At 35.9% G+C, this 16,067-nt stretch overlaps 1 protein-coding gene across 2 annotated transcripts; it reads right to left on the bottom strand.

The window, feature by feature from the left end:
* Positions 1–607: 607 nt before the first annotated feature.
* LOC112710560 (histone-lysine N-methyltransferase EZA1) lies at positions 608–15,750 on the bottom strand. 2 transcript variants are annotated; one of them, XR_003156895.3, is made up of 17 exons: positions 15,327–15,750; positions 14,769–14,873; positions 13,521–13,792; positions 13,181–13,342; positions 12,787–12,871; positions 12,510–12,665; positions 12,358–12,405; positions 11,921–11,992; positions 10,903–11,522; positions 9,978–10,131; positions 8,799–9,019; positions 8,314–8,468; positions 2,448–2,535; positions 2,270–2,317; positions 2,058–2,186; positions 1,615–1,692; positions 608–1,468 (listed from the first exon to the last, which is right to left on the bottom strand). XR_003156895.3 is itself a non-coding variant. In XM_025762829.3 (17 exons), exons 1-17 carry the CDS (start codon positions 15,363–15,365, stop codon positions 1,277–1,279), a joined length of 2,601 nt encoding a protein of 866 aa, XP_025618614.1. In that variant the 5' UTR covers positions 15,366–15,750; the 3' UTR covers positions 608–1,276. The 2 variants fall into 2 exon arrangements, 1 of the variants encoding a protein (XP_025618614.1); XM_025762829.3 differs by having other exon boundaries at positions 8,314–8,445.
* Between the last annotated feature and the right edge of the window lie 317 nt (positions 15,751–16,067).

The raw sequence follows: 16,067 nt of genomic DNA, 5'->3' as shown, positions 1-16,067 counted from the left end.
TTTGAGATTATCAATTACTTTAGACATATTAGCAGATCAGAGGCCCTATATGCTATGTAATCCTGCTAGAGTCAAACATAATTAGATTGATCTTGAGAGAAGACACCAAATTAGGTGCAGGTGTGTGGTCCGTTGTAATTCATAAATTTCCGACAGTGTGAGTTCTTAAAGTTACCCAAATACGACCCTAACTGGTTGAGCCAAACTATTTGAATATGAAGGCTTCCTTTGTACTACTTCTATCCAAGAACAAAACTATTAGCAAAATTCATATGTTTCATATAGATATGACATCATTTCACAGCTCAATAAAAGAATATTCTCAAATAGCATGCGTACATGAATTCCACATGTTGGATTAGTTGACCAATGTAAAAAGCTACATGCAGATTAGACACAATCATATATATATTTAAACACAAATACATGATATGATGACTGATTTTTAATATGCATGTAGTATTTTTGTATTCGTTTGTATATCAATAAAATCTAAAAGGTGTATATAACGGTGAAGATATATATAACACAACCCCTCCCGAAACACAAATTAGTACTTTATTTCTACTGTCTTAGCAATCAAACGTCTTAATTCAAGCTTATACAGTTATAGCAACATATACATTTTATTCACAAAAAAAAAAATGCCAGATCAAGGTATTTTACATGGGAAAATAAATAAACCTCGGATTCGAATTTCTATACTTAGTCCCTACTCAAATAGCTTATTGACCATATCCTTTATTGTTTAACTGTATCATATATTTCATACGAATACCTTAGTCATACTAGCATATGCATACCTATTATTATTTTGATTCCTTATGGCACGTTTCCTCCATGCACATAGGACGTCACACATGATTGGAGTAAGGCAACAAAATAGTCACTAAGGTTGCCAACCAACTTTAAATCCTCCCCTAAATTCAAAAATCTCAAGAGGTCCTTGATACTGTCAATACTAAGAACCAACTTGATCAGCTTTTCCCGAGCTAAAAAGTTGGAAGCATTTGTAACTATGGTGTGTTTGGTTAGAGGCAAAAAGGGAGTAGAAGTTTTCATAAATAAATCAATGTATAAGAATACAGAGATCAAGCATGAAATTTTCCACTCCAATTTTTATCCCAACCAAACAGACCCTTAGGGATAGATTTAAAGTTGGATGATGCCAACTTTAAGACTAATTTAATCGCTTACTCCACAAGTTTGTCTCAGGAGAGAATATACTGGTAGAAGCCAAAAGTATATACATTGTAAACCTTACGCCATGCCATATTCAATGTGACTGGTGTTTCTTTGCTCTGCCTTGAGTAACTGCTGATTCATCTCTCTTGGATGCCTCAGGTTTACGTGCCCATGGTGGTGCTTGATCTGGACCATAGCGGTAATCATAGAACAACTCCTCACTAGCATCAATATGTTCCTTGGCAAATATGCCTACTCGGTGGTCTCCAGCAACCAACATCACCTACGCAGCCAGAACAAGTGGCCAACAATTGGACAATTTAAAGATCAACTTCAAAATACAGATACTAAAAGGTCAAGGTTTCTTTCATTGAAGAAAAAAATGGTTAAGCTTTGGAACTCCCCAAAGACATGAGTTTCTGGCCTCACCTTAGCATAGCAGTTGGGATTTGAGGAGTGGTTCGCAAATTTCAACTTATCTCCTTTGCGATAAGCATCAAGAACATACTGTAAAGAGATAGATATCACATGTAGAGTCATAAGTAATCATAGGAAACCTCAGTAAACTATAGCTTTCCATGAAAGAAGCATGAAGGAAAACTAGATTGATTAAAGCATAGCTAAAAAATATACATCAACTAAGAATTCCTATTGGCTGAGATCTACTGTGTCACAGACTGTCTCTACTAAAAATTTCAGCCAGAAAATCAGTGGTTTACTATCATAACATGTTACAAAAAAATAAAATATTGTGCAGTTGAAAGGTAAAAGGAATATGATCGATCACTCAAAGATTACAAGGAACCTCAAATCAACAGGAGCCAGAAAAAACAACAAATTTAGATAAAATGTGGGTGACACGAGCCACTTGCCTGATCATTTAAGTCGAATAGGAAAGAGGAGTTTGCACGATCATATATTTTCCCACGTTTATCTGCTTCTCGGTGGGAGATCAGTTCCCCTGTGTACTCTCCTAGATAATCATTTTTGTTAACTGGGTTCTGAAATGTTATCACCAATGAGTAACAGGAACAAACTAAAATTAACAGAAAACAAACAAGTCCCATGAATCTCAAGTCTCAACCTTCAAGAAGGCTCCCCATCCTGCAATATCAGACTTTGCCAAGAGAATCTGAGAGGCATAAGCATAAGAACAATACACTTGAGGCAGACATAATTGCATCACCCAATCATGATTTTTATTCATAAAAATAAGAATGGAATGCAGAAAATATTAAACAAACAAGCTCATGGTTGCTAACCCTCTGTTGCTGCCTCAAGAGAAGCCTCATATTTCCACATTGACCATCTCCACGACGAGGGGGCTCCCCTAATGAACCATCTCCACAACTGAATGAAGAATGTAATATTTATAAGTAACCATTGGAAAATGTTCAGAGGGAGGCAGGACATCAGTCCAAACTCCAAAGTAATTGCTGTGGTTTCAATTGACATTAAGGTTATGGTGAAGTTGAAAAAAATCAACTCACAGTCTGTCTTAGTAACACAATTATCTCTCCAGCAATTACCTATTTTTTTGGTTTAAGAACTGCCTTACATTTTCTTGAAGGATAAATGATTTACCAGTTTAATTACTCTAGAAGGCTATATAGTTTTAATCAATTCTCAATTTGATCTCCTACAATTTAAAAGTTTCTAATCAAGTCCCTATATTTATTTATTTTCTTTTTAAAAGAAATTCAACCATGTTCTTACTACCATAAACTGATACCAAAAAATCATACTACATGGAATAATCAATGAATATTCTTTAAACAACCACCGGCATAGCCCATACCATGACCAGAAACACCATAGAACAATTCCATCATTAATAAAATGAAAAAAAGAGTATTATTAAAGAAGAAACCAAAAATTAAAGACACCCCTTCTTCATGAGAGAGAGAGAGAGAGATATGTGGGTTAAAGTAGGTGCATTGTTATGCCACCAGATCATGTGCATTTGGAGTCAAGAATATTCCATCTGTTTAGGCAGTGATTTTAATTTGAAAAGCTTGAGGTTATTGAACTCCTTAGCTCATATATTTATATACACTAAATCATTACAATACCTACTAAAGAAAAAACACAATTATTCACAATAGATTCTAATCTAACCTAGTTGACACCTAACAGCTAATTGACTGAATTATCTGAATATAATATCAACATCCCCCCTAAAGCTGGAGCATATATATTATATGCACCAAACATGTTAGAAATGTAATTACTACGAGGACCTTTGAGAAACTTTGTGAGAATATCAGCCAATTGTTCACTTGAATTAACAAATTCAGTGATAATTTCTTTAGATATAACCTCTGCCTTATGAAATGACAATCCACCTCTGTGTTTAGTTCTTTCATGAAATACTGGATTGGAGGCAATGTGGAGTGCTGCTTGATTATCACAATATAACTTTATTTGGTTAACTGTCCCGAACTTCAACTCTGAAAGGAACTGCTAGACCCATATTAACTCACAACTCGCCATGGCACGATACTCAGCTTCTGCACTTGATCGGGCAACAACACTTTGTTTCTGACTTTTCCAGGATATAAGGTTTCCATTAAGAAAGACACAATACCCAGAAGTAGATCCTAATAGGAGAACCTTCCCAATGGGCATCACAATAGCCAATGACTTGGGTATTTCTTTTGTCTTTGTATAGTAATCCTTGGCCTGGGGCTTTCTTGATATATTTTACAATTCACATTACAACATCCTGATGATCAGTGCAAGAAGATTGCATAAACTGACTCACTACACTAATAGGGTATGAAATATCTGGTCTAGTAATAATGAGATAGTTCAGTTTTCCTACAAGTCTTCGATATCTCTCAGGATCAGAAAAATGTTCCCCTTGGTTAGGTAGTAATTTGATATCAGGATCATTGGACTGTCAACAGGTTTGCAATTCAACAAACCTGTTTCTTCCAATATATCAAGGGCATATTTCCACGATATAGCAACATCATCTTTAGATTGAGCCAACTCAATACCAAGGGAGTACTTGAGTTTAAATCCTTAGTTTGAAAGTGATGAAACAGCAGTTTTTTCAACTTTGTTATCCCCTCATAATTATTGCTAGTGATGACTATATCATCAACATAAACAACCAGATAGATGCACTGTCCATGTGAGTTGTGTTGATAGAACACTGAGTGGTCAGATTCGCTTCTTTTCATGCCAAATCTTTGAACAACAGAGCTGAATTTGCTAAACCAAGCTCGTGGAGATTGTTTTAACCCATAAAGGTAGCGATTCAACTTGCAAACCAATCTTGACTCCCCCTGAGCAATAAATCCAGGTGGCTGCTCTATGTATACTTCCTCGTGAAGGTCTCCGTGAAGAAAAGCATTCTTGATATCTAATTGATACAATGGCCAATGACGGATTGCTTCAATACAAAGAAATGTGTGGACAGAAGCAATCTTTGCTACCGGAGAAAAAGTTTCTTGATAATCCCCATATGTTTGACTGTAACCCTTGGCAACCAAATGAGCCTTGAGACGATCAACTGAACCATCAAGTCCAACCTTAACAACATACATGCATAGGGACCCAAACACTGAATTTCCTGGAGGAAGACAAACCAACTCCCATGTACCACTATACTCGAGCATTCATTTCATCAATCATAGCTTGTCTCCATTCTGGATGAGAAAGTGCCTCATTGACACACTTAGGAGTAGGTATAGAAGATAATGTGGAAACAACAGCATAGTATGGTGGGGACAATCGATGAAAGCTCAAGAAATTATAAATTGGATGAGGATTTCTAGTGGTACGATTACCTTTCCGAAGAGCAATCTTAAGCTCATCAACAGATACAGTTTGATCCGAAGTAGGGGGACCCAAAGGAGTAGAACATGTATCACCATCCTCTACCATCTCAGACTATGAATGATTTGGCCAAGGGCGACGGTGATAGACAATTAATGGTTGTTGTGGTGGACTAGAAGTAATGGTTTGAGGGATGATGACACTATCAGCGTTAGCGGAGGAACCATTTGTGGTGGTTGTTGGATTTTTTGGTAAGGGCAATAAGGGTGGACCAAAATAAGGAATTGGAAGAACTTCTAAGACAACATTAGAGTCAACATGCGAGGTAAAGTATGAGGTAAAGTATGGTGTGTCTTCAAAAAATGTCACATCAGCAGAAACATAATGACGATGAGTGATAGGAGAGTAACATCTATACCCTTTTTGGAGCCTAGAGTAACCAAGAAAAATATATTAATAGACCGAACAGATAAGTTATCTTGAACAGGAGAGAGATTATGAACAAAACAAGTACACATAAACACACAGGGAGGAACATGGTACAATTTATCCTTAGGGAACAAAATGGAATGAGGAACTTGGTTATTTAAAAAAGAGGATGGCATACAGTTAATTAAATAACAAGCTGTTAAGACTGCATCTCCCCAAAAACATATAGGGACATTAGAATGTAACGGTAAAGTACGGGCTGTTTCAACGAGACGTCTATTTTTTCTTTCGGCAACTCCATTTTGTTGTGGTGTATGGGAACATGTGGACTGGTGCAAAATACCATGAGATGTCCTAAAGAAAAAAAAAGATTTGGAAAAATATTCTCTGGTCGCTACGGAGAACCCTAATAGTTTTATCAAACTGTGTCTGAATTTCAGCAACAAAGGAAGTAAAGATGGAAAATAGTTCAGAACAATCTTTCATTAAATATAACCAAGTACAATGAGAAAAACCATCAATGAAAGTAACAAAACACTTAAAGCCCGAAGAAGAAGACCCACGACTAGGACCCCATATATCAAATTGAATAAGAGAAAGGAAATGACTCGTATTGATTCTTATTGTAATTAACAAAGTAAGACCTAACATGCTTTTCAAGTTTGCAGGATTCACATTTCAAAGACTAACTTAGCATAAGTAGGAACCATAGTTTTAAGCTTTGACAGACTCGGATGACCTAACCGATTATGAAGGAGATTAGGTGATGCAACACTCATACAGACCACAGGATGAGTTGACCTAAGATGGTAGAGACCTTGTGACTCATATCCTGCACCAACCGTCTTCCCCGTACGACGGTCCTGTATAACAAAGGAATCAGCATCAAATGTGACACAACAATTAAGAGACCGGGTAAGTTTGCTGAGTGAAATTAAATTGAAAGGGTAGTTTTTGACAAATAAAACTGAGGTCAAAGACAGCCAACTCCTGTGCCAACAACTTTGGATGCAGAACCATCACCATATATAAATTATCTAACTTTGTCTTGAGGGCTTCTAGAGTGTCGGCTTGTAAAAACAAGTTTAACTCCTCCATTGCAGCTTGGGATCGAGTACCAAAACTAGTCACATCATGATCAATCTGCTCAAGGGAAAGCCAATTTCTGAGTGGAATCATATAGGCACTGGATATCATTTGCAAATAAGCTGCAAGTCTTTTTCCAAAAGGAAGAACAGGTCTTAAAAGACCTTAAATTAACTAAGATTGCAGGATCAACTGACTGCCATAATAATGCACACAATTGATAGTCAAACCTTTCCCATTGAGTTCTATTTTCTTCAGGAATTTCATGGGGTGATTTAGTGAGGTGGTCTGAGAGACCTTGACCTAAGAATCATAATTCTACAGATGCTGACCACCCAAAGAAGTTTATACCATTCAATTTTTCAGATGTAATTGTAGGAGTACCAGAAAAGGCAAACGTAATTGGTATGGTATTGGATAGTTTAGGATGAATGTTGGGGTTGTTAAACCTTCTGCTGGAGTATTTGCACTAGCAACGGACATTCTGAATTAAAAATAAAAAAATAAAAAAATAAAAACACTGCATTTTAAGGTTCAGAAGTTGTACAAAAGGACTTTTTTTTTTTTAATAGAAGAGGCTAAGGGACGGTTCACAAGGAAGAAAACGATAGAAACAGAAACAAAATTTGAGAAGAGAGATGAAAAATTAAAGGGGCTGAACAGGGGGCAGAGTTACGTGAAATTGGGCTGAGAAGGGTTGAACAGGGGCAGTGAAATGGATGGTTTAAAGAAAATAATGATGGAGTGACTTCTAACTACCACCGGTGCCAAAATCGGAACCAGGAATCACCAACGAGTTGAACGGCATTGATAGTGCCGAAAGCGGAGCTCCGGAAGGTGGCGCGTGGGCTTCACGCTCCGGCGGACTGATTGGACAAAAGCAGCGTGTGGAAGCGCATGAGCAGCTCGCCGGAGGTGGGTTTCTGTGAGGTGACTGACCGGAACATTCTGAGGTTGACTGTTGGCTTGATTTTCCCAGATAAGAGCAGCGAACTGATAGAACACCACACTGGTGGCTGAAAAACCAGAAAAGGGCTGGAAAACAGAAAAGAACCCTATGCTCTGATACCATGTTTAGACAGTGATTTATTGTGAAAAGCTTGAGGTTACTGAACTCCTCAGCTCATATATTATATACACTAATTAATCATTACAATACCTGCTAAAGATAAAACACAATTATTCATAATTGATTCTACTCTAACCTAATCTAACTTAATTGACACCTAACAGCTAATTGACTGAATTATTTGAATATGATATCAACACCATCTATTGCGATATATATATATATATATATATATATTTTAATGGTGGATGGAAATTGGAAATGAGGGGGACGGGCGCTGCCTAGTATACAAGCATACTGCATTAACGCAAGATCCGAGAAACGGATTGGTCCCCAGATAATGTGCATATGATGGAGTCAAGAATATTCGAACAATTGCAATATTTTTCTGTAATTTGGAAGGAAATGAGTGGGGTGAGGGGTTGCCCGGTGCACAAACATCATGCGTTAACGCAAGGTCTGAGGGAAGGGCCACACCTAATACTTCTCCAAACCAGAACTAAACATAATGATTGAATCATTGCATGGTGTCTTCTAAAATCAGCCTAGATATACAGATATGACGCAAAGGAGACTAAAAGTTTACACTTTGTCATGAAATACCTAAAAGGAAAAATAAGAGTCAGTGTGGCAGAATTGTTCGCATATAGATGTTACAGATTATCACTTTTTGAATGAACTATTAGAAATCAGACACATTAATTCCTTCCTAGGGAGGCATAAAATCAAGTTCACAGAAGAGATATTTCACACATTACCTAACCCAGCAATTTCGACAGACATCTGGGTCACATTCACGTCCAGCAGCAAAGCATGGGCATTGGCGACTTCTGCACTGACTCTTGGCACAATGGCATCCTCTAAACCGATTTTTGCAGCTCTTTGAACAACTGAAGGTAGAAGAGCTAATTTACTACATTTAAATCATAGCTTGTTAACAATTCCATTATTCATGTTGTACAGTAGTTCACAAATTAAGTTCAAAATGCATTTTAGGAGCTTTTCCAATCATGGAAAAGAAAAGTTTTGAAGAGAATAGCTTCATGTTTACAGTTATACTTATATATCTCTGTGTACTGTTTATTCCTTTATGTGTTCAATGCCTTGGCTAACCAGGTAACCATATTTAACCACCGTCATTAGATTCCATCAATGGCCAACAAAAACATGAACTACCCTGCAATTTTCTCTCCTATTTTGTTACTGAATAAGTTACTTAACTAAATGAAAAAAATGGACATACCCACAGTATTTTTCACAGCAATTTCCAACATTAGCACAAGGGCATTGCTTTCCACACATTGACTGACATCCACATGGTGTATACTGCTTGCAAGATTGATTTTTCCCATCAGCAATTCTTTTCCATATTGATGGATGGCCAGCAGACTTCCAGGAATATTTGAACTTCCTTGTTTTGCCCCTTTTCCTCAGCAGCCGGGACCTTGACGCAATATCTTGGTTCTAACATTAAAACACGCATTAAAAGCAATCGTGGCATCAAATGGTCGTGTACTGGTGAATGTTAGCACTAGTATCATTAAAATACTAGAATTGAATAATAGGAATTTGTATTGAATAGGGAAATCACTAACAATGTGCTAGTTACCCTAGAAATTGGGGAAAATAGAAGTGTAACTGTGTATATACATGGGCAGTGGAACAGTAAGTGCTCCACAATACCTCCAAGAGACAACTCTCAAAATGATCAATCATACCTAATTATTAATTAATCCCTTCTAAATTTTATAGTAACTAACTCCTCCAACTAACTAATGAGTCCTAAAAGCGCACAAAAAAAAAAAAAAAAAAAAAAACAGTAGGGTAGTGAAAAAGGGGTTGGTAGAAGTTGCTAGAGCAAACTTTCTATAAAAAATTCAAGTTTGTAAAGCTGAACCTTCAGATAATACTTTATTACTTTTAAAAATATGAACTTATCCACACATAAGGAAACAAAACATGAGTAACAAGAATCTTTCTAAGGCTAAATTATAAGAAAGAAGAGTATAATATACATCAGCTCACAAAAGTAACTCAATCCCTTTATATGTAAAAACCTGCGGATGTTATTAAGATGCTAAATATAAAATGCCTTCAAACCTCTGATAATCAAATACTGTAACTATTTATTTCGTTTTTCTTTTTCCTTTGATAAAAATACAGTAATCATTCGTATTTCTAAAAGTTCAATGTCAAATGAGATTATTGAGATACGCATTATCCTACATCCACACAAATTGGGCTATATAAACATTTTTACATTAATAAACTAACAACATTTTGTTACAATACAATAACCAAACCTCATCCCAAAAGGTGAGGTGTACTATATATGGAAAGTTGCCTTTTTGATATTCACCATGCCTTAAAAAAGAAAAAGAACGTAAGGTAAAGATGTGGACAATAAACCAGGATTTCTCACCATGCATTGTGTATCAGTTTTTCCCTTGCAATCAGCGGTCGAACTTGAGGTAACGCTTGATATATGGGGCATTGACACTGCACCGGCTTGCATGTAATTAGCTATTTCCATGCAAGTCTTCAAGCCAGAAAGTAAATTTCTTGCTATGAGACAACTACATAGGATGATTTGCACATTAGATGAGCACAAACTTGAAAAATTTAGACCTCCACAAATAGTGGGACATTTATGACTAGATGATGCATTCAGCTTTGGTTTTATTTACTACTGAACCATAACTAGGGAAGTTAACTGCACAAAGAATTCAAACCATGAATTTTAGGAATTCCACATTGCTTTGTTGAGAGAACATATAGATGATATATGTCGAACATATCACAAGTTCAATAGACAACTATGGAAAAGCTTTTGATTTAAGTACAGTACCGGTATTATTGGGAAGCATTAGTCAAATCAATTATACCGTTATTTAGTTAGAGAAGCAATGAAAGTTACTAGATGACAAATACAGTTTCCTTTAGTCTGTTCCCCTACTCCCCTCAGAATCCCCCATCCCTCTGGCTGATATATATCATAGTTATTTTCCCCCACCCTTATCATTTTCCTTTCTCAAGTGAACTGCACAATAATTGCTTTTTGAGAATATAGTTGAAACATGATTGTTTGCTTGTAGAAAAAAAAGGCAAACAATTTAATATACTCCATAAAAATTCACAGGGAAAGTTCAACAAATACTTCTTCAAAGTTGGTTTCTCTTTTTCCCCATATCTACGCATGTTGTCAAGGAAAAAAAAATGCAATTGAAACTAACACATAAGTAAATGAAACATTAGACAGGAAGTCGACAGATACTTCAAACTAAATTTTGGACATCCTAGAATTCCAGAACACATTAATATGAGGTGAAATACAGAAATATCCATACCTGTTTCTGCCAAACATTTCTATTCCCTTCAAGTATAGTTCTTTCTCAAGAGGTTTCCAATCTGAGAAACTACGAATCCCATCAACTTTTTCTTCCATTGGATTCGAAACCTTGAACTCTCTCTCAATTATAGCATCTTTTGGTCCATCCCCAACACTTTTGTCTTGCTCACCATGGAAAGTGCTAGAAAAAGTTACTGATTTATTTGAAGCATGTTCAATAGATTTGTCCAAATTTGCACTGGTGCCTTTACCTTCATCACATGCATCCAAGCTGTGGCTCTTTCTATGACCAATAATTGTAGTATCCTCATCATTGGCAATTCTTTTCTGCTTTTTTGAAGAATTCTGAGAATCATCAGGAGGCAATGTTGAGACACATACTGCTGTGTCTAAATGATTAGTGTTCTTCCGTTTACCCACACTTTCTGAGACAGGAATATTTATATTCAGATCTTCATGACAATCAACTTCAGTCGAAAACGACATAGTAAGCTGATCATTAGGTTCCTTGGTATTGGAGGATGCCAATATCGAATATCCTTCTTCCATAATTGTGGATTTCTTATCCTGAAAAGATCTGATCATGGAATTCTCTGACAAACTTTTTATAACCTTCGACTGCAGGCAAATGAAATGGCAACGAGTCTTAGACAATTCCCTCATCAAACATATATGATACTTTGATTAGTTGCACTCAGAATTGGGTGCTTGGTTTTTTAACTCTACACACAGATATAGAGACACTAATTCATCAGGTATGAAGAAGAAAGCATGTGTTATTAAGCCTGGATACATCAGATGAATATTTTGACTATGATAATATTGTAATTAAAAAACAGCAACATAGTAATGCCTAAGTGAATGAATAGTTGAAGGCATCACATCTAGAATACTATTGGAGGAAAAACCATTCTTCATTTAACCCTTTTTCATCTCTTTTGAAGTTAAAAACATGTAACAGCACTACTTTCCTATCTGCCTCTAACTATGAAACATATGTCGAAGACGAAGAATACCTGAAGGTAACACTGTTCACTGCATGGAATTCTATCACCTTCAGGCCCAGACCAAACTGTCAGCTTCTCACACTGTCAAGGAAACCGTCAAATTAACTAAGTAGCGGAATTGCTGCAAATTTAGTTTTGAAACAGTAAATCCTTTATCCTTAACGTGGTCCTTCAAAGATATACTTGACATCAAGTTAATCGTCAAAAATATTTTAGGACTTTGTTGATCTGACAAGCAAATAGATATCAATTCAGTCCTTAATAATATTTTTTTTTCTTTTTTTCATCTTTTTTTTTTTAGTTTTTGAGATGATCCTTAAGTTATCGTTATTCTGTTCAATGAAGCGTCAAACTGATGTAACAATACTACTTTGATGTCTTGTATATATTTTAAGGATCAGATTGAGCATCTACTCTCTAAATGAACATATGAACAGATTCCTCACAGGGTATATTAAAGGCTGAGAACAACCGTGCAATTGACAGTCAAAAACCTGCTCTAGGGAAGGAGAAAAGAATACATTCACAAGATGTTAATTATCACATCAGATGCTTCAATTAAGCTTAAAATGTTTTAAAATAACAATTTTGCATGTACCAGGCACCGGCGGCAGAAGAGGTTATCAAAAGAATCTAATGCAGCATTCAGGCTTTTCTCTCGATGAATGCCAACAGAAGATTCAAGCTCTCCTGTATCTTCTGAATGCTGGACAACATTTCTTAGGTTATCTTCCTTCATGATTTTGTACCGTTCCTGCATATGTTTCACAAAAGCCATTTCCCCAAGAATTAAAATGGCTTCCCGTGTATACCTCATTTACAATTTAATTTTAACAATCAAGCATAATAGCCTTGCTCATAAATTACTCTGTTACCTGAATTTCTAAACTGGTGCCCCCAACAAACTGGCTCACAATAGCCAATACATCTTCATTTATGCCATGTTCCTCAAATGCCATCCTAGTAAATTCAAAAGTCAACATACGAAAACTTTAAGAATACTTTCAAGAAAGGAGTACTTTGAAAATTTGATAAAGATGGAAAATTATGGGTGATGAATTCAAATATGGCACTACAAATCCTGCACAATCACAATACTTTGAGTTCCAACAAAGCATTGATGCTACTTTTAATTACATATGTTACTAAGGATTCATATAGGCAAGCTAAAATTTTTACTGTCAAGATCAATTGCTTCTTTACATGAATCTTTCTTCGAAAACTGATGGAATTTTTACAAACAACTCCATCATATCCATTTTAACCTACCATAGAAGTCGGTCTTCAGCCTCAGAAAATTCATGTTTTTCTTCCTCTGGTTCTGTTAACTCTTCCTCACTGTCACTACATATCAGTGCTTCACTTCCATGTTGGTCATAGTAGATACGCCTTCTTCCAACAACTGATTGATCTTCAGCCATTTTCTGATTTCTGTTACATGTGAAAGATTTGGAAATACAGAAGATATGTTAAACAGATGGAACAATCAATCAATTTTGAAATTTAAGTTTGTATGTCTACATGGAATACAATTCATGAAACCCATAGTTTCCCCTTATGGCAAAAATTTCATATATGTAAAACCTAACTAGAAATTAAAACTTCAAACCTGCCCAAAAATATCCAAGATGTATATGGTGGTAATCCTTCAACATATGGAATCTTAATTGTTGTGGCAGGTAATATGTCTTGATTGCCATGGTCTTTATCTCCTGAACCATGAGAGAAAGCATTGAATTTACACAAAGGATGGTCGATTCTGGAAGAAAGCAAGGGACTTGCACTTGTTTCATCCCTCTCTGAAGATTCTCTACTTGATATTGCTGACATGATGACTGAAGTATGACATTTTAGCATCTTCTCATTCTTCTTAAGTTTTTCCTACATAAACATAAATAAGGGTAATTGCAAGCTGACCAGCAAGGTACAAAAAATAGAAAGGCATCGCCACATTGCAATTTTCTATTAGATACATTCAACACATTTTTTTTCCTAAAGTAGTCTTATCCTGAGAAGGCAGTAGAATAAACTAATTTGTTTGCAACTGATACAAAAGGTTAGAATTTGTAGTTGAATCCACAGCTTAGTGGTTAAGACTCTTGCATCCAAGCCTGGGGCCTCCTGTTCCCCACTCCCCTTATTATCTTTGGTAAATTTAAAAAAAAAATGTTACAATTTGAGCTATTAATTTTGATTGTGATTTTTCACCTAAGCACAGGCAGTATCCAATTTTTCTAGGACAAGTGAAGAACTAAACTAACTACTCTACAAAATCTAGTGTGCTCAATATATTTAGTGCCTTTAAGGTTTAATTCTGTTTTGCTCCATAAACAGTGAAAGAACAAAGGGAAATGGATCCTCTCAATTTTTCACAATTGAGAATGTAACGTGTGATATCTAACCCTTCAATATTTTCTTTCTCATATTTTTTCTTGGTCTCACTTATGGAATGTATAGTGAGAAAAAATTTTTAGGAGGATCCAGTCCAAGAACAAGGTTGAATGTCTTGGATGCATGACAGCACAATGAGTAAGATTCAGTAAGATAACTAACTAAATGCAACAATTCCTGAGGTTACAATTGAGAGGCGAGGAATGGAATAAATGGGAGGTTGTAGCCATTAGCCAAAAGGTGCTTCTCCCCGATGATCCATTCTCTAGAATGACTTCCATCCTAAGCATGTATATTTTTTAACGCTACAATTGATTCAATAATAAAGAAATTAATGATCCAAAATTTGAGGATATACTAATTAGTCTATGTTCCTGTTTTTCTCCCAATTGTTTGATAGCTACCAATATGTTTTGGGCCAGCAAACACATCTACAAAATGGACACAAACACAATTGCCGACTTACTTTAACAAAGACAATTCTCTCTGCCTGGATTTGCTTTCTCAACTGATTTATCTTCATCAACAAGGATCCACCAACACCATCATTTGCAGACTCCCCATGTTGTTTCTGTCATTATATCACAAATCATAATAATCATGTTCAGATATTACTTCAGGAATCAAAGCCCCTTCACGCATTTAAGAAAAAAATAGTGTCCACAAACAAAAGAATGTGGTAAATTCCAATTCTCACACGAATTAGCACATAAACTTGTACCATTTTATTAACAGTGAATCAAAATTCACGATCAAAGTGATCCTAAGCCCTATTCCTGAACTCAAGTGATTCTGGTATTCACAGTACAGAGAGAGAAAAAAAACAGAGGAACAGAGTGGTTCTATCAGTAACAGTGAGTTCTCTTTGACTAAGCGATTAAATTCAAAATTCTCTGCAATAATCAAAATCAATTTAATTGAAGCACGTGATCAGGTAGCACTGATACTTAAATTGTTTGATTCGAAGAAAGAAACAGAACAGGGATAGCTATGAGTTTGGGGAGGGGGTAAAAGTGGAACTAACTCGAAGCTTAGAAGCAGAGTCACTGGTCTTGGAGACCATGGATGATGATGAGGTTGACGATGCGATCAGTGATGAGAGAGAGAGAAGTGCGTGTGTTGGTGCGTTGCGTTGAGTCTTTAGTGTTTGGAAGAAGAGAAGAACGAGAAGAGAAAGAAACGCTTTTGACACGTTTTGGTGTTAGAGAGAAGTGATTAGTGAGTGTGAGTGACGTCGAGGTCTACAGGCTACAGCTACAGAGGAAACAGAAGAACGTAATTTCTGGCTGCCGTTTCATGTTTCGCCATTTACTGTCTCTGCCTTTCTATCAAGTATCTACAGTCTACACTCATTATTTCCTTCCACGGCATTTTACGTTACTTTCGCGCACCTTTGGCTGTGGGAACTTTTAACTAATCTTTTTGGTCGATGAAGCTATGGGGAGTGGGACTGAATTAATGTTTACATTGATTCAAGTCAATTTGATTTCTAAAAAAGAATTAATTCGAGTCCATTAGTTATTTAATTTTTTAGCAACGTGTCTTAACATGATAACGTCAACCAAAAAGCTAGTGAGAAGAGTAATTTATCTCAAGTTAATATCTTTTAAAAATAGTTAATTATCTTTTATCATAAAAAAATTCAACCATTGATAATATTAACCACGAAAGATTTGAATAAACATGCTAACTATTAAAAATTCCATTTATTTGGTCATTGACTAAACATTTATTTGTAACTTTAACTTTATTCTCTTTTTTTAAT

This window comes from Arachis hypogaea, chromosome 9 (assembly GCF_003086295.3).
Source record: "Arachis hypogaea cultivar Tifrunner chromosome 9, arahy.Tifrunner.gnm2.J5K5, whole genome shotgun sequence".
In the NCBI taxonomy this organism is placed as follows: Eukaryota; Viridiplantae; Streptophyta; class Magnoliopsida; order Fabales; family Fabaceae; genus Arachis; species Arachis hypogaea.
This window is presented reverse-complemented; position numbering and strand designations above follow the sequence as displayed.